We start from the raw sequence: 19,896 nt of genomic DNA, 5'->3' as shown, positions 1-19,896 counted from the left end.
CACTGTAGCAGTTGTATTCTCAAAATTTGCAAAACACATGCATTTTTGCTAAAATGTATTATTAATAATATCCTGGAAAAGAAAGCATACAACATAAACAGGTTAAGATGCATTCCAATAATACTGTGTGTTGTGACCGAGACCTGTCTTCAGTTGAAAAATGCCTATTGCTTTAAAAAATAGGATGTCTTTTATAAATTTGGGAACCTTTTTTTGAGGCACTGATCTACCTGATCTAACTGGGCCTATATCTGATATTTGCAGTGTCTCTCTGTGATTTATTTTGTGCCAACTTATATTTTTTAACACAATTTTTGTTTTTGTCTCTCTTCATTTTTTGGTGATTTTATAAAAGAAACCTCACATTAAAAAGGTTTGTGTTTGTTTTAGACTCTTTAGTTGGTCAAGCTTCAGTGCCTTTTGATTTATTCAAGAAACATCCTAATGGGAAACAGACCTTTGCACTTAAAAATAATGACCAGCTGGCCGGATCGGTCTCTGCTGAGGTATGAATTTTCAGCTTATAAATAATCTGTGATTTTGTATGTGTGTGCTAGAGAGTTCGACACTACTGAAGATTCAATTTGTATGTATGTATGTATGTATGTAGGTATGTATGTCATCCATCCATCCATCAGCTACCAGTGTGGCCATTTCTATAATAATAAAGTACATAAAATAAATAATGTATACAAAAGCATCTACTTATGTACATATAGCAACCAAAATCATTAACCTAAGTTTGGATATATTTGAATATTTACTTCTTTTTAATTTGAATCTTCAAACCTTATTTTTGGCTAATTTGACAGCCTTAGTACTTCGTTAATTACGTAGTACTTTTTATACATCTGATTAAGAGCATTATAAATAGATATATTTAAATATAATTGTTGATTGCCACAGGCACCAGAGCATTAACAAAGGTGAATTGATTGGAATATAAGATATGTCATTTGTTTTGCTTAAGTTGATTTGTGAGGATAAGATGTGTTCAAATAGGCAAATCTGAAATTATATACATTTGGGAGAAAAGCCAAAATATTGAGTTTTTTTTTTTAATTGTTTCAAGATAATGTTGGGTATTTCAGCTTGTGTTAGCAAATGAGTTTGTCTATGTGCTTGGGTCTTCCCTTTGTTGGACTGAGTGTCCCTTCCAGGGCTGGTTCCTGTGGTATCCCTAATGCTGCCGGGTAGGTTCAGGCTGCATGACTGTGAATTAGACAAAACAGGTAAAGGTAGTGGATGAATTAAATTTTATATATTTTTTTAAATTTATTTTTAATTAGTTAATGTAAAAATATCAAAAATGTGTTACCTAGTATATGTAGCTTTTAGATCATATTGTTAATGTTTTTTTTTTATATCATTTGCATTTATGCTTTCAGTGTCAGTGTTCAGTGGCCTGTTTATCTCCATCCATCCATCCTCTTCCGCTTATCCGAGATCGGGTCACGGGGGCAGCAGCTTGAGCAGAGATGCCCAGACTTCCCTCTCCTCGGCCACTTCTAGCTCTTCTGGGGGAATCCCAAGGTGTTCCCAGGCCAGCTGGGAGACATCGTCCCTCCAGCGTGTCCTGGGTCTTCCCCGGGGCCTCCTCCTGGTTGGATGTGCCTGGAACACCTCACCAGGGAGGCGTCCAGGAGGCATCCTGATCAGATGCGCTAGCCACCTCATCGAACTCCTCTCGATGCGGAGGAGCAGCGGCTCTACTCTGAGCCCCTCCTGGATGACTGAGCATCTCACCTTATCTTTAAGGGAAAGCCCAGAACCCTGAGGATGAAACTCATTTCAGTCACTTGTATTTGCAATGTCATTCTTTCGGTCACTACCCATAGCTCATGACCATAGGTGAGTGTAGGGACATAGATCGACTGGTAAATTGAGAGCTTTGCTTTACGGCTCAGCTCCTTTTTCACCACGACAGACTGATGCAGAGCCCGCATCACTGTGGACGTCGCACCGATCCGCCTGTCAATCTCACGCTCCATTCTTCCCCCACTCATGAACAAGACCCCGAAATACTTAAACTCCAGCACTTGGGGCAGGATCTTGCTACCAACCCCGAGAGGGCACTCCACCCTTTTTTGACTGAGGACCATGGTCTCAGATTTGGAGATGCCAATTCCCATCCCAGCCGCTTCATACTCAGCTGTGAACCGATCCAGAGAGAGCTGACTCTTGGGACATGGCCTGTTTATCCGATCTTTGAAAATTAAGTTTTCAAAGAAGCATTTAGGATTTATAGGGTTTATGTCAGATTTGAGAATGTTACATGTAATCTTTATATTTAAAACTGAAGCCACATTTATGTTTCTTACATCTCGTCTCATTTTATCTCAATATCTGAAACCTCTTTTCACTTTGTGTGTTGTAGTGGCATTAGGTCAAGCAGGTCATCCCAGACCCTATCCCCGGTTACAGATTCCAGCACTTCTTGAATAATTCCCAGGTGCTTCTCAAGACAGCTGATAAACATAATCTCTCTGCTGTATCCTTGTTCTGCCCCAGGGAATGTGCCTAGTTGGATGTGCCTAGAGTATGTCTGAGGGAGCTTTTGGGGGTTTTGGGTGAGTTCGTGTTAGGGGTTTGGCATGCTTAAGTCATGCCCAAAGTACCTCAGCTGGCTTCTCTCAATCCAGAGGAGCACAGACTCTACCGAATTGCTAACCTTCTCAACATAATCAGGACTGTTAGCTCAGCGGCCATTATAAGAAAGCTCATTTTTGTTGCTTGTACTTGCAATCTCATTTTCGCAGTCATTACCCACAGCTCATGACAGTAGGTAAGGACAGATATGTAGATTGACTATAACGTTGTGCCTTTTAGACTCCACTTCTGCTTCACTGCCATGGACTGGTACAGTGTCTACAGAACTTTTGTTGCCACTCCAATCCACTTATCTATCTTGTGTTCCCTTCTTCCAGCACTTGTGAACTGGATCCTGAGATACTTGAAATCTTCCATTAAGAACAATTTCTCCCCCACATCACCTGGGACCTCATGTGTAACTGGTGCATACGTTACTGCACTTATGTCGCGATGTATAAAAACTACATGGTTGCTTTAGTGTTGTTAGAAGACTTTGCAAAGACGAATGGAAGAATTGAAAGAGAGCACGTATTTACAGATGATATTGATTACTTGTCCCATGATGAGTGGCTTCTAAGTTGATTTAGATTTCCAAGAGCTATTCTCTTAGGGCCGTGTGCTGAATTGGGGCACGAATTTCAAAAGCAGATTTTGAGGGAATGTGTTCCACCTTATCCTTGGCAAGTTCTGTCCACCCTCAAATTTTTAGCTTCAGGATCTTATCAGCATGACCAACCAAATGGGTATCATCGCTCAGTCACACTATGGCAGCTGTATGGGATGGTATCTTCTGCTTGTCATCCAGATATGTAAGATTTCCTTACACTGTAGTTGAATGGGCAAACATCAAAGTACAATTCATAGCAACATCCAGCTATAAAGGCCCATTCAGAGAATGAATTTATAAAATGTGAACATTGTCTGTGATGTGTATATGTGTCTCATTAATGTTGTGGTGAGATATGAGTGTCCAGTAATTGCAGCAGCTTGCTGCTCAAATGGTGTAAGCCATGTATTCACACTTAGATGGTGGGCTACGATTTGCCTTTTCATTATGACTTTGATATCTGACCATTTCTTTATTTTTTTTTTTTTATATTCGGCACTGTGTGACTTTCTGACCTGGAACTTTTGAGTGCTTCTGCCACGTGTGCCACTCCATCAATTTCCTTTTGTTGCTTTGACCACTGCTTAACACTAGAATTACCAGAGGCTACGAAAAAACTTGTAAATCCGTCCCACCTTAAATCGCTTCTTAAAATCGTTCACAGCTCTCCACCAGCGTCTTTTGTCATCTAAATGTGCTGATAAAAATCAGGCTGCAAGCAGCCGGCTATTCCATCCCCCCACCGACTTAGAACGTGCACAAACTTCTCCCAGATCATGCCTTGATTGATTTTCTGGGAGTGAAGTGGAGTGGAAATACTAGATCGTTGTTTGGAACACACGCATTTCATGTCTGTTCCGTTTCTACAGTAATCTGTCTAAACACATTGTTAAAACAGAAACGTTTTTATATTCTACTAGTAGATGACAAAATGTAGGCATAAACTATATAATGTATGAAGCCTGAAGTCCAAATATCAAAAGAAATATTTTCACAGAAGGTACAAATCTAACACAACAATTACGCTTTTATTAAAAATATAACTGCAGAAACAAAAAGCCGCCTTAACATGCGACTTTGACAATTGTTTATTATGACTTCCTCCATGGCGCAATAGACTCAGCTGCCGACTGGGAATCAAAAGGTTGCGAGTTCGATCCTGCACCTCTCCGTTTTGAGAAGTAAACTGCTCTTAGTCTTACTATTTTAGAATAAAAACATACATTTGATTTCAGTCTGTAACTGCCGGTATAATTTATGATACTTGTAAAGGTTAGCTTTGTTTTTTTTTTTTTTAGTCAGTTTTATTATCTCAGCCGCGTTCACGAGCCCAAACACACCCCACCCCTGCATCTGATACTGCTGTTTTCACATAGACGCGCTGTAACATAGGTAAACTCGACTCCCTTCTACACGATTTACCTTTATTTATTTACTTACTTCCTAAAGCCTAAAGTCACAAGTAGTGTGCAGAGGGCATGCGCAAAACTGTGTGTAATGCCACGAAAAGTGCCTGCTGACACTTTAGTATGCAAGCAATGGTATGTGCATTCTTGCTCCGATGTAGAAGGGAGCCGAGTTTACCTCTGTTACAGCGCGTCTATGTGAAAACAGCTGTATCAGATGCGGGGGTGGGGTGTGTTTGGGCTCGTGAACGCGGCCAAGATAATCAAACTGACTAAAAAAAAAAAAAAAAAGCTAACCTTTACAAGTAATTGTAAAGCGTAATTGTTGTGTTAGATTTGTACCTTCTGTGAAAATATTTCTTTTGATATTTGGACTTCAGGCTTCATACATTATATAGTTTATGCCTACATTTTGTCATCTATTACTACAATATAAAAAACGTTTCTTTTTTAACAATGTGTTTACACAGATTAATGTAGAAACGGAACAGACATGAAATGCGTGTGTTCCAAACAACAATCTATTATTTCCACTCTAAAACTCCACTTCACTCCCAGAAAATCAATCAAGGCATGATCTGGGAGAAGTTTGTGCACGTTCTAAATCGGTGGGGGGATGGAATAGCCAGCTACTTGCAGTTTTTCTTTTATCAGCACATTTAGATTAACAAAAGACGCTGGCGGAGAGGTGAGAACGGTTTTAAGAAGCGATTTAAGGTGGGACGGATTTACAAGTTTTTTCGTAGGCTCTGGTAATTCTAGTGTTAAGCCACCAAATTAGTACATTTCTCCTTGCCTCCACTTCACAGAGCAGGACCTCCATTTCATATTTGCTGAAATTATTTTATACACATGCTTTTGCCATTGTGTTTTAACAAGGCACTGAATGGAAGTGGCTATTTATATTGATTTGCATATTTAAATATGTGAAATTCTGGAAGGAGTCAGAATGATGCCACAGCCTTGTGCATATGCTTTAAAATTCCTGTTGATTGAGATTTATAAAGTGAAAGTAGAACTTTATTCTTACAGTTTTATTCACCTGAACGTTTTTGTGTTTATACACATTTCTAGTTTTGTTCGTACACCAAGTTTTAACATTAATTCTTTGCAAGGTGTAATTATACATGAGTCCCCTGGAGAGAGCAATCCACTCTTTTTTGAGGGAGACCCATAACCCCTATGTTATCTTAAAGAAGAAATTGAAGATCAGTGATGTTGCTTAGACAGGGAGTGCCTTTACTTGTACTGTTTCTTTTATAGCATTTAGTATTTTTTTAAGTGTGGTTAAGGTGGCAGAGACCTTTAATTTACTTTAATTACTGATTACTAAACTGTCCATTCAGGTGATAGTAAGATGACAGTAGCAATGATTTTCTTTCTGCATGGATTTTTAAGATGAAAATTTACCTTTTGTCTTTGAACTGGAATCTATTTTCTGATAGAACAGGATACATGCTCACCTAGCAAGCCATTCACTCTAAGATCAGTCTGTTAAGTATGGGTAGGACAAACACGCAGTCACTTTCTGAATCTTTAGCATTACCCATCTTCTTAGAAGAAATGTTTCCCTCTCCACAGAGAAAAGCCAAATGCAAGATGTTTCACCATGGTTGTGCAAATTTGCATTTTAGAATTTCTTATTAATGGGTGTTTGTATCATGTGGTAATTTGAACTTCCTGTATCCTGTTTCCTTTGGAGGCACTATTTTTCAATGAATAAAGAGTGGCTATGCCTACAAGGACACTTGTTGCATTCAAAAGTTATGTAATTTCGCAGGTGTTAAAGATTTGGAGAATAAAAAATAAACTTTTATTCTCTGCACTCATTTAAATAGTGAACTCACTATTTATAATTCAACTTTTAAATATATATAATATAAATAATATATTTTGGATATTAACAACTAAGTTACCAGTTAAAGCTGAACAATCTTGTTAATTGTACAGTTAATTTAAATTTGTGTTGGGACATATAATTGTCTTTCTGTACTGCGAAGACTGATTAACTTAGTTTGTAACATTGTTCATTTCTGTTCACACATCAGGACAGTATTAAATCTTCACGCAAGATCATTTTACATTCAGAACTATAATAGATGGCACTCTTGCCAGGAGCATTTTGAATAAAATGGTGATAAATTTTACAACAAATTTTGTAGTCCTGCAATGAAACAGTACAAAAGTAACCTATCTACTCTGCACTGCTCCATAACCGACATGAAAGGTTAGACAGCAAAAATCTACTATATAGACAGTCCTGGTAAGGTAAAACTTTGTACACAGTCAAGTCAGTTAGTTGGAGGAAGTTGCACAGAAGGAGTGTTTAGAGCAAGACATGTACACTTTGATGTGATTGATGGCAAAGACTTTGGCAGCTAATTGATTATAGAAAACCGTTTTACAAAGACTATGCAAGATCGGAAAACCCAGTTAGTCACATTCTATAAGCTTGCACATGCATCAGTTTTTTGAATTGCTCTAAGAGTTGTATCACAATGTACAGTTATAAATTATTATACCATAAATGAACAAGGAGGGATGAAATTGATAGGTACTCTAAACACAGATTGCTTTTGGAAAATGGACACTGACAGCTTTGATGTGAAACTAGTCAAAGTAGTTTCATGTGTTCATGGTAATGCTTTTAACACTGTAGCCATTCAATTTGCCACCCCTCCTGAACCAGTAACCTGATTTGCTCATACAGTCCTAGTCACAAGCCGTGATGGATTTAATATTGTCTATATTGCTGCTGATATGACAAAATGTCCTTTCATAGCAGATTCTTATTCCCCTAGATGAATCATCCTGCCAATTTTCAGCTTTTTAACTAAATAGAAAATAGTGTTTTTGTTGATGAATAAATGAGTGACTTTGCATTATATACAGTATATAGATGTGCTTTTTCACTAAGTTTGTCACATTTTCGGGGTTGCATTGATGAACATTAGTTTTCCTTTGAAAACCAAAAGAGAGGCACAAATTTAGCATTTGCAGATTTGTATTCATTAATGAATTATACTGCTTTGGCAGTTCTGCTAACTGCGTATGTGTCTATATGACTACACCTATTAACACAGTACTTGCCTAGACTATTAAGACAGTACATACCATATTATTAGTGAAATGTGTCTTGGTCTTCGAGGCATTGAAACTCTAAATAAATTTTATTTTGACATTAACAAATAGAGCAGCTCATTTCATCACTGATGTTAAAAAGCCTTATAGCAGCTTGGTTTAAAACTTGTTTCAATTTTTACTTGCTGATCTGTTGTTGGCACTGCTAATGTATGGTTTCCTCCCACATCCCACAGTCCTATATGCAAGATTCTGAATGTGAACGAGGTTTCCACTGTGACACTGAACTCTATATGCCAGGTAGAAAATGAATGAATGTTTGTATTGACATCTGTAGATGTGCAAATCATAATCTGAGATTGAATGCAAAGCCTTCATTTCTTTATGGGAACTGTTTATGACATAGTATTAAAGTGATTAATCTTGCTGTCATTTAATCTTCTGTTAGAAATTTGTGTGACTACAAGTTAAATTATTACAGATCCATAATGGGCTAAAAGTGCCAATAACAAAAGCTTTTGTGTGTTTTTACCTTTTTTTTTTCTTTTATAAATAATACCATTCTCACAGTTACACACAGAATATTTACAGACTTTTTTGACTCTTTTCTGGTATTTACTAAAATGGTGCATCACCACTATGAAGTGTTTTCATTTTTACTTGTGTTTTTCCCACATTATTGTGCTTTTTTTCTAATTGTAGTCACGCCCGAGTGCAATACCAACACTTACTGTACTTAGTACTTCAGACACTATAAAAAAACTTATTACCATCATGTTTTGGTATCATCTTGTATGTTAATACAATATTGGTTATTTTGACAGACCACCACAATCAAATTGTGGTGAGTCATAGATCAGGACAAAGGCTAAAAAAAACACATCTAAAGCTTTGAGTGTTCTCAATTGCCAAGTGTCCTTAATAATTTTGAAATGGAAAAAGTCTGGAGTCACTAGGACTCTTCCTAGCGTTGGCTGTCCAGACAAACAAATTAACTGGGGAAGAAGGGCCTAGGTCTGTGAGGTGACCTAGAACCCTTTTGTCACTGTAACAGTGCTTCAGAGGTCCTCTGCTGAGATGGCAGAACCTATCTGGAGGATGACCATCTCGGCAGTACTCCATCAATCTAATGTTTATGGTAGAGTGGTTAGATGGAAGCCACTCTTGAGTAAACATCAAATAAGCCTGCTTGGCGTTTTGCTATACAGCAGTTAAGGGACTTGGAGAGCACGAGGAAAAAGAGCTTATGATCTGATGAGACAAATATTGGACTCTTTGGGCAGAACTCCAAGCTGTATGTCTTTCGAAGACCAGGCATTGCTCATCAGCTGTCTAATACTATTCCTGAAGGATGGTAGTGATAACATTGAGGTGTTTCTCAGCAGCAGGGACAGTGAGTGGACAAAATCAGTAGAATGATGAATGCAACCAAAAATAGAGAGGTTGTTGAAGGGAACCTGCTACAGATTGCATGCAACCTCAGACTGGATTGGTGGTTCACTTTCTAGCACATCAGTAATGTGAACCATATGGCCAAGATGACATTGGAGTAATTTTGGGATAAGTCTCTGACTGCTATTGAGTGTCCCAGGCAAAAGCCCAGACTTAAACACTATAGAACATTTGTGGAGATACCTGAACAAGGCAGTTTACTGATGCTTCCCATAAAATTCTAACAGAGCTGGAAAGGGTCTGCCAGGAAGAACAGAATAAACTTCTCAAGTATATATGGGCAAATTAAGTAGAGCCTTATAAAAGAAGATTCACAACTCTAATTGCTCCCAAGGAGGGGGCTTCCACAAAGTACTGAACTAAGAAAGTTAAGTTTATGATTTTTAATAATTTTGCAAACCTTTCTGAAAAAATGTTTTCATTTTGTCATTATATGTTATTGTATGTATATTGATGGGCAAAAATGGCAAAGTTATCCATTATAGTTAAATCTACAACACAATAAAATATGCAGAAAGTGAAGAGGTCTGATTACTTTCTGAATCTACTGTGTAATTTCACAAAGTCGAAATAGCTACTTTATTATTTTTTGTTAAAATGTGTAATATAATGTATAGGTGAATTGCAGTTAAGGATCCTATTTCTATTTTTTTTCAAGGACTCAAATATAAAAATGTGATGATATGATGCTAGGTTTGTAAGCTTAAGAAGAACAGACATTTGTCTAGTTATTAAAACTGATACTAAGTGGAATCATTACCCAGTTTTTTTTTTTTTGTAAAATAAATCTATGCTTTCAAATCTTAATAGGGTTAAAAATAGCATTTAATGAATTACAGATGAAGAAAATAATTCATCTTTGGACTTTTGTCTTTGAGATTACCATTTTGTCCTAGTAGTTGCCTGCTCAAAATAAGACTTGGTTGGAGAAAGATGGCCATTTAAGCCCTTATGCTGAGCCATCCTGGTTTTGGCAGGCTGAGTGTGATTTTTGAAGAGTAATCACATTGCATAGCAAAGTAGGTTTTGCTTTTCCTCCACTTGTTAAAAATATTAATATTCCATTTGCATTAAAGCAAATAATGTTTTTCATAGATTAAACACTACAATTTCCTACATAATTATGCTCATTATAGGGAGCTGACTTCACTCAAGCCACTTGCACTTTTCAGTCCTTGTGCTGCAGCAGGTTGTTTGTGATCACCTACACTGAATGATTACAAACAGCAGGTTTTAAGTAGCAAGCCAGCATGGATGGAGACAGGCCAGAATTTTTACCATTTAACTTGGCGTGCAGATACTGGGAAAGATACAACAGGTTTTGTTTATTTTTTTGTCTTTTTAATATTCTTAAAGTTTAAGATAATATTTTTCCTCCACCTTTGCAGTTTTAAAATATAACAAAGTGCAGATCATGTAAAAATAAGTTGGGTTTAAAGGCTGAGTGCAATGTACTGCTTATTTTCCTTATATCAGTGAATAGCTTGGTAAAAATCAATCATAACGTTCACCTATTCTTGCACAGTTCTCCTATCTAGATTCCAGTGAGCTGAGGTCATGGCCTCTACCAACACCAGTCCCTGCTAAGAAAGTAGAAATGGACCGAACGGTCATGCCCTGTGGAACTGTAGTGACTACAGTTACTGCTGTAAAAACAAAACCTGGGCGATCACCTTCTAGTCTTAGTTCAGGTAAAGTGGGCTGTAAAATACATTCATTATTTTTGAATAAAAAAATGGTCATGTTCTGTGAAATGTAGTTATTTTAGACAATTTATTTTCTACATGTTCTGTGAAAATGACTTTAAGAATGTATGTTTTTTTGTTTTTTGAGCCATAAGATGATATCAGAGCCAACATTTTATACAAGTATTGATTGATAAGTGCCCTCTTTTTTAATATATGTGTGATTTGCAGATGCCTGTATGTGATGTGCAAATCATGAATATTCCTATCGAAGTCTTTGGGATGCTTTGATGGCAACAGAGTTTATTGTATTAATGTAAATGAAACAAAGAAGACTGTTTTTGAAACCTTTTTTTTTTTTTTTTTGCTAAATTTAAATTAATCAGTAGCAAAGGGTCTAATAAGAGATGTATTATTTTCATTTTTACTTTAGATTCTCCTTTGAAGGCTTCTTTCAAAGCTAAAGTTTCAGAAAGATCTGTCTCACAGCAGAGCTCTCCATCAGGAGCCACAGTTAGTAAAGCCCTTTCTTCTTCTGACACAGGTAAATGGTCAGCAGTAAACATTCTGCATTATTTATTCTTTGAGCTACACAGCACAACGCTCAGTGTGTGCTTTCTCTCTCTCTCTCCCCCACCCCTCCTCATCAGCTTTCAGTCTTGTTTTGTACCAGCTACCAATCAGTTGCTAAAATAATTTTCTCTTTTTTCGTTGCTTCTTACTACATCTCTTTCTTCTTTATCTAGCAATTGTTTTTTTTTTTTACTATAGCTTTAATGCTGCCTACAGTGAGCTACAATTATTGTAAATTAAATATGCTTTGTATTACTATTTTAAGAGACTACACAAAGTGTTTTTACCTTTATTTTTAACCGTACACTGTGTACAATGAATCACTGTTAAACTTTTGCCAAATTGTATTTGCATACAGGTTTCTTTAATGGCTCAATAACAGATCCTTTTTCAGTTTGAACAGATGTTTGCATAGACATTCCTGGAGGCTAAACATTTTCCAAATTGTTGTATGCAGCTTTCTTTAATTCTCAATGTTTAATCTTTCTTCAATTTGTTCAGTTAGAACAGAGGTCTGCAAAGTTAATACTGGAGGGTGGTAGAGGCTGCAAACATTTTGTTCCAAACCAGTTTCTTAATGAGAATTTAATTATTGCTGTTGAAACACTTATTTCTCAAATAAAATTGTTTTGCTTCATTTTAGATTTCCAGCTTCTTTCCCTCCCCTAATTGCATATTTATGTGTTAAACAGCTGCATTCATTACATGTGCTCCTTGTTGGCAATAAGATCAAATTACAAACCAGCAGTTGTCCATCTAACTTGTTTTCATTTATGCCTGTGTGTGTTCATTGTGAAGTATCTGATTTAATAAGTGTTTGGAAGGATAATGAAGAGAAAAAAGTAAAGGATTAAGAAGCACTATTCTGCTACAGGGTACAAATAATTTAGATGACATCCTTGGGGAAAACACTGATGTAAGAATGACCTGACATGGCAGAATGAAAATACTAACAAGCCATAAGATTAGGCAAGGTCTTGTTTTATTGTGGTGGTAGGGTAATAGGGTTGACCATATCCTAACTTTCAGACAGTATATTCCACCTTTTGGTAATTTCAGTCCCATTTCCAAAAAGTTGGGATGCTGTGTAAAATACATGACAAAACAGAATGTGATCATTTGCCAATCATTTAACCCATATATAGCTGATAATAGAACAAATAGCATTACAAAGTATTTCCACCTTTTTGAAATGTGTTGCTGGCATAAAATTCACAATGAGCATATTTTTTTTTTCAAAAAAAACAATACAATTTCTCAGTTTCAGCATTTGATATGTTTTATTTGTTATTTTTTAATTTAAGTAGAGTTTAAATTAAATTAATTTAAAAATAATTTTCAATTAAATTTATGGTTTATATTGTTAGCAAATCTTTTTCCTTTTTTGATTTTTCTAATTTTAAAATAAAATTGTTTAACCTGGCAATTAGGGAAACGTTATAACCAGTTCTTGCTTGGATCATATAATTGGGACTCACCAGATCAGAAAGGAAAATGAAGGGCAATATGGCTATAAAATTATACAAAATAAGTAAATATTCAAATATATTTGAACATAAGTTAAAAGTTCTAAGTGCTACAACATGTACCCTTATTCCTAACATGCCTTTTTATGCTTCATTATTATTAATACTTTTACTTTTTTGCTAGTGGCTTGTTTCCAAGGTATTCAGCACTTATGACTTGTGCACTGATGCTGCCTTCACTTTAAAACATTGCCCTTCACAAAAGCAACATTTTCTGTACTTGGAAAGTGACAGGTTAAAAAAAATGGATCCAAGTCATTTCACATGTTTTCAATGCATACAAAATTTTGCTCACAATAGCTTAAACTCGTTAAACCTATAAGATACTTTACACCTCACACTGTCCAGCCCTTAGCTGTACTATGTGCCTTTCTGGTCTATGGGTGGTAAACATGTGAAATTACTGCCCAACTGTATTTTATATAAGTCAAAGCAATGTGAGTCTGTTCATGGTTCAGAAAAGGAGTTAATGAAAATACTAAATGTTGTATTGTAATGATCTTTAAATATTCTGTCCTCATTATATTTCTTATTGGGCAAACACTTTCATTAACAGCAAATTAAAATTCTTCTACCAAGTAAAAAATAATACACTGAAATATTTTAAAAACAATCATAGGCTATAGTTAAAAAATAAATAAATAAATTCAGTTTGTGGAAGGTAAATCAAGTGCTTTGAGAAACCTGATTTAATAATTTTGTAGAGCAGGGTGCCAATGGTCAAATAATAATATGCAGGATTAAACTCTATGGGATTCTTTTTCCCCTTTACAAAGGCAGCAAAATATAACACTTAATAGTTATTTTTCATTTCTCCATTGTTTTGCTAATTGTTTGTCAAACCAGTATCCAACAGAAGACGTGTTTGTCGAGGTACCCAAGTATGCTTTTCTGACATTGAAAGTGTTTTGTAAAATTGGCTTTATAATAATAAAAGGAACATTGGAACAATGGCAGTTAGTTCCCATTATGTTTATTGAGAATGGACATCTGCTTTTGTTTCCTATGATGAATGCCTAATGGTGTTAGTATAAAACAGCAGCAAACAACATCCAAACACTGATCTTGGAAGTAATGTGTGAAATTATATGCAAAATACAGAAATATTGTAGTATAGGGTAACTGGAGTAAAACAATGGCGAAATTAGTGTGAGGTAGTGCAAAAAAAAAAAACAGACAGTAGTTTCACAATCAAATGTTCGCTTTTGCCTTCAAATAAGTTTTTTTTTTTTTTTTTTTTTTTTTCTCCATACAAGTCGAAATTATATTCAAATAGTGATGTTGTTCTGACAGCCCTAATAGACAAAACAAGTTGGTGCTGGTTGAGTTATGCCTAAGCAGGACTGGACTGGTCAAAGTCAAAAGTCTAAAATAAATTGAGGTTAAAGTGCCTCTCCATCCCTACAGAGGCTTTGCCGTATCTCAGTTATTCCATCCATCCAGAGGCCATGCCAGAACAGTGATCACTAACACAAAGAGCCAACTGATAGTCTAAGTATATTGGATGTTTATACGCAAAACGAACTACTACTGAACCAGGTTTTATTGGTATTGTTTTGTCATACTCCCTGTAGTGTGCTTCTGTTTTTGGTATATTACCTGATAGGTAACCACCTAATAATCCAATTGCGATTCAGACTTAAAAAAGAATGTAATACTCTGATCTTCACCCTGCCAAATTAGTGACCCAGCCTCTGCGGTACGGTGTCCGAGGCATTACGTCTGGCGCTGACGTCAAAGGTTCAATCCCCATAAAAGGATTCAAAAGTGCGTACACCTAATGTGCCCCATAGACGCGAAACGTGTTGTCTGCTCTTTGTATGTTTTGTCAGATACTGTATCACACATCTATGATCTGCATCTCTCAACTGTGAGGATATGGCGTGTGACAGATAGGGGGCGCTGTTGCCCTCAGACCAGACGTCAGACACCAGATAAAAGTCCAAATGTTGACTTTTTTTATTTATAATAATGTGCACAAGAACCTCCACTATACTATAATAAGTCAATACAATTCTCAGTTCTCAATAAACAATAATCCAATCCTCCACACCTCTCAGCAGCTCAGTCACCCTTCCTCCCAACTAGGCTGCCTGCTGGGATCTCCGACAGTCCATTTATACTTCTTGACCCAGAAGTGTTCTCTTTCTCTCTCTGTCCATGTGACTTTGTAACACTTCTGGGTCGGGTGAAAACTCCTTTTTCTTCAACCCGGAAGTATGTCATTTTTTCTGTCCCCCGTGACTGAGATGTACTTCCGAGCTGTATGGAAAATATAAGTCCTTGAGCCTCCCTGCGGCGTCCTCTGGCCGACCCCATGGTATGCAGCAGGGCTGTGAGTTAAAGCTCCAAAGTCCATAATGCCCTGCTGAAATTTGGGGCACCTCCGTGCTGCAGGGAGGGCTCCATTTGGCGGCTTGGGGATATTGGCTGAGAGAAGCTGCCAGTCATATTTCACAGGCGGATGTTTACCTGGTAGGTAACCACCTAATAATCAGATTGCAATTCAGACTTAAAAAAGAATATTATCTATAATGTGTGAATAAAAGTCTAAGCTTTCTTTCCTGTCTATTCTGTTATTTTATTTAGTTTATTTCTGGGTTTATAAATGTAAAAGAAAGGTGGGGAGTATTTAACTACAATAGCAGCCAACCCTGACAGTGACCAGACTGATAACAGTAAACACAAGGGCTATCGATGGGATTTGGGGTATTCTGTTCAGGTCTACATAGTAAAGAGGCTGAAAGTGAGATTAGGGTCATGCTTGGACCGTACTGCAATACAGCAGATCTGTTATTGGCAAGGATTGGTTTCTAACTAAGCAGTTTGGTTGGAACAAAAACCTGCTGCCACCATGCCCTCTGCATCTTTGCAGACTGCTGAGATAGCACATGGAAAAGGAAATAATTTCTTGCCAAACCTACTAAATGTGTAAGAGAAAGATAGACATAGTCAAAAATCAAAGTACGTGCCCATCAAAACGGATTAAAGTGGTATGCTTAGTAATGACTTTGGTTAGCAGGCCATGCATATAGTGTGTGGCACACTTTTGTTTTCTTTAACTCTGTACCTGAATTAACTTTGTGGGTCGTTTCAGCTGTGCTCCTCAATGTGTCTGTTACATTGTCGGTAAAACTCTTTGTTCATTGTATGTTGTTATGATGGCTTGTTTATTGTGTCTTTGTGACTGCAAAATAACTATCTTAAACCAAGTCAATCATACATGCTGGTTGTGGTTTACCATGTTTGTTAGAGAAATATTCTTGAAATAGTGCCTTGCTCTGCTGTTAATTCCTGCTTTACTCTAACCCAGGGAAAAATATATTTCAACAGAGAAATGGCATATACTGGGTAGCCAACATACAGTGGTGTGAAAAACTATTTGCCCCCTTCCTGATTTCTTATTCTTTTGCATGTTTGTCACACAAAATGTTTCTGATCATCAAACACATTTAACCATTAGTCAAATATAACACAAGTAAACACAAAATGCAGTTTTTAAATGATGGTTTTTATTATTTAGGGAGAAAAAAAAATCCAAACCTACATGGCCCTGTGTGAAAAAGTAATTGCCCCCTGAACCTCTATAACTGGTTGGGCCACCCTTAGCAGCAATAACTGCAATCAAGCGTTTGCGATAACTTGCAATGAGTCTTTTACAGCGCTCTGGAGGAATTTTGGCCCACTTATCTTTGCAGAATTGTTGTAATTCAGCTTTATTTGAGGGTTTTCTAGCATGAACCGCCTTTTTAAGGTCATGCCATAGCATCTCAATTGGATTCAGGTCAGGACTTTGACTAGGCCAATCCAAAGTCTTCATTTTGTTTTTCTTCAGCCATTCAGAGGTGGATTTGCTGGTGTGTTTTGGGTCATTGTCCTGTTGCAGCCCCAAGATCGCTTCAGCTTGAGTTGACGAACAGATGGCCGGACATTCTCCTTTAGGATTTTTTGGTAGACAGTAGAATTCATGGTTCCATCTATCACAGCAAGCCTTCCAGGTCCTGAAGCAGCAAAACAACCCCAGACCATCACACCACCACCACTATATTTTACTGTTGGCATGATGTTCTTTTTCTGAAATGCTGTGTTCCTTTTACGCCAGATGTAACGGGACATTTGCCTTCCAAAAAGTTCAACTTTTGTCTCATCAGTCCACAAGGTATTTTCCCAAAAGTCTTGGCAATCATTGAGATGTTTCTTAGCAAAACTGAGATGAGCCCTAATGTTCTTTTTGCTTAACAGTGGTTTGCGTCTTGGAAATCTGCCATGCAGGCTGTTTTGCCCAGTCTCTTTCTTATGGTGGAGTCGTGAACACTGACCTTAATTGAGGCAAGTGAGGCCTGCAGTTCTTTAGACGTTGTCCTGGGGTCTTTTGTGACCTCTCGGATGAGTCGTCTCTGCGCTCTTGTGGTAATTTTGGTCAGCCGGCCTCTCCTGGGAAGGTTCACCACTATTCCATGTTTTTGCCATTTGTGGATAATGGCTCTCACTGTGGTTCACTGGAGTCCCAAAGCTTTAGAAATGGCTTTATAACCTTTACCAGACTGATAGATCTCAATTACTTCTGTTCTCATTTGTTCCTGAATTTCTTTGGATCTTTGCATGATGTCTAGCTTTTGAGGTGCTTTTGGTCTACTTCTCTGTGTCAGGCAGCTCCTATTTAAGTGATTTCTTGATTGAAACAGGTGTGGCAGTAATCAGGCCTGGGGGTGGCTACGGAAATTGAACTCAGGTGTGATACACCACAGTTAGGTTATTTTTTAACAAGGGGGCAATTACTTTTTCACACAGGGCTATGTAGGTTTGGATTTTTTCTCCCTAAATAATAAAAACCATCATTTAAAAACTGCATTTTGTGTTTACTTGTGTTATATTTGACTAATGGTTAAATGTGTTTGATGATCAGAAACATTTTGTGTGACAAACATGCAAAAGAATAAGAAATCAGGAAGGGGGCAAATAGTTTTTCACACCACTGTATAATCACAATTTGTCTTGTGTTGTTATCCCGAAAGTTCATGATAATTCTGCATATTGTCCTTCAAGATGCTGCTATTATAGCTAAAACAGATGATACTTAATATATAATACTGTATTTACTTACAGTATGAGAAAGCTTGCGGATCATATATATGTCTAGAACTGATTGTGGGTCAGTTGCACACCTTGCTGTATTTTTGTGTCCCCTGCCATTTTTCTTATAATGGGTACTGAACAGGAACTCGTTTGCTATATTTATTTTGGCTGAATGTGGATTTTTAAATCCGTAAAATTGAAAGTGTTTTTTGACTGTTTGCAGATTTTGCCCTATGCAGCTCATTTCCATCAAAGTGACTTCTAGTGATAAAAATAATTTAACAGTGTCAAAAAAAAAAAAAACGCTGTCACACAAGTTTTACTTTATCTGAAGGAATAAAAGATTTCCTTTCAGAATTAAATGTACATCACAAATTGTTTCCTTTAATTATTGATAACAGATCCACGAATAGGCTAATCAGAAAATCATAAACCAGCAAATCGCAAGGGCTGACTTTATAATTATTTTGAGAGGCTATATGCTTTGTTATAGGAGAGGCACATGATGAAAAATCTGTCACATAATAACAAATCCATGCATATGTGCATTGGTGTTTTTAGAAAAAGACATTTTCACTACATTTTACCCCAGTATTTCAGGTATCAGCATGCTTTATGTGAGGTAAAGCAGAACGGAAAAAATGCTAATTACTATTGACAACTACTGTTTCAATTACTTACAGTGACAAACATTTCAAGGTGCTAAAATGTGAAACTCAAAGTATTTGTTCATATACCTGTACACTTGCAGCATTCCCCAGTCATCTTCTCGTCATTTTCTTCTAGGGAAGGAAAAAAATTGATTAACATTATTTAGTCATTTATCCGTTTCACTTTTGGCAACATCAGTTTTGTTAAGACATTTCAGCAAGGTTCCCACTTTATCATCCTTTCCTTTCTAATTGGATAAGGTCTGCTAGCTTTTAAACTTTAATACAGATAACTGAATGTAATCACAGCTGTTATAGATGTAGGATCATTGTACACTTTTTTTACCAAGATAAATGAGACAGATAGGACAGGAAAATCTGTAATGCAGAAGAAGCTGTCAGAAAAAGTTTGACAAGAGGGTTTCTGGGGTATATTTATCTATAATAATAAAAGGCAAAGCCCTCACTCACTCACTCACTGACTGACTGACTGACTGACTCATCACTAATTCTCCAACTTCCCGTGTAGGTAGAAGGCTGAAATTTGGCAGGCCCATTCCTTACAGCTTACTTACAAAGGTTAAGCAGGTTTCATTTCGAAATTCTACACGTAACGGTCATAACGGTCGACAACGTCCGCCATGTTGAACTTTCTTATTTATGGCCCCATCTTCACGAAATTTGGTAGGCGGCTTCCCTGCGCTAACCGAAACCGATATACATACTTATTTCGATGGTATGATGCCACTGTTGGCCGCCATATTGAACTTTCCAACGTCACAAATTTTCAAACTTCCCGTGTAGGTAGAAGGCTGACCCTATCTTCACGAAATTTGGTAGGTGGCTTCCCTGCGCTAACCAAAACCGATGTACGTACTGTGGTCGTGCTCGTGCCTCCTCCAGACCACGAGGGGGCGTCCGTCCTGGTTAAGTTGGGGGCCTCGGGTACAGGGCATAGAAGCCCAACCCTGTAGGGACCCGAGGTCACCGCCAGGCGGCGCCCCGATGCCGGTTTATCCCGTGTGGTCCCTGGCCGGGGATGGAGCCCGGCCGGGACGCCAGGAAGACCAGAGGAGGGCTTGTGCCTCCTCCAGACCGCAAGGGGGCGATCGCCCTGGTTGTAATGGGCCACAGGGCTTGGAAGCCCAACCCTAGGGGCCTGGAGCCTGAGGGACCCTGGAGCCCAGCACTTCTGCCACACCAAGAAGTGCTGGGGGGAAGACTTATTGTGGCGCCCGGAGAGCTGCC

At 37.6% G+C, this 19,896-nt stretch overlaps 1 protein-coding gene across 1 annotated transcript in view; it reads left to right on the top strand.

The window, feature by feature from the left end:
- LOC120523342 (C2 domain-containing protein 2) overlaps positions 1-19,896 on the top strand; it is a 107,678-nt gene that overhangs the window by 59,569 nt on the left and 28,213 nt on the right. Inside the window, exons 9-11 of the mRNA XM_039744579.1 lie at positions 391-506; positions 10,664-10,829; positions 11,257-11,367. Coding sequence (XP_039600513.1) covers positions 391-506; positions 10,664-10,829; positions 11,257-11,367 — 393 coding nt within the window. The remainder of the gene's footprint in view (positions 1-390; positions 507-10,663; positions 10,830-11,256; positions 11,368-19,896) is intronic.

The sequence above is a fragment of the Polypterus senegalus genome, chromosome 2 (assembly GCF_016835505.1).
Source record: "Polypterus senegalus isolate Bchr_013 chromosome 2, ASM1683550v1, whole genome shotgun sequence".
NCBI lineage: Eukaryota > Metazoa > Chordata > Cladistia > Polypteriformes > Polypteridae > Polypterus > Polypterus senegalus.
Note: the sequence above shows the minus strand (reverse complement) of the source record. Positions and strands in the feature narration are given on the sequence as shown.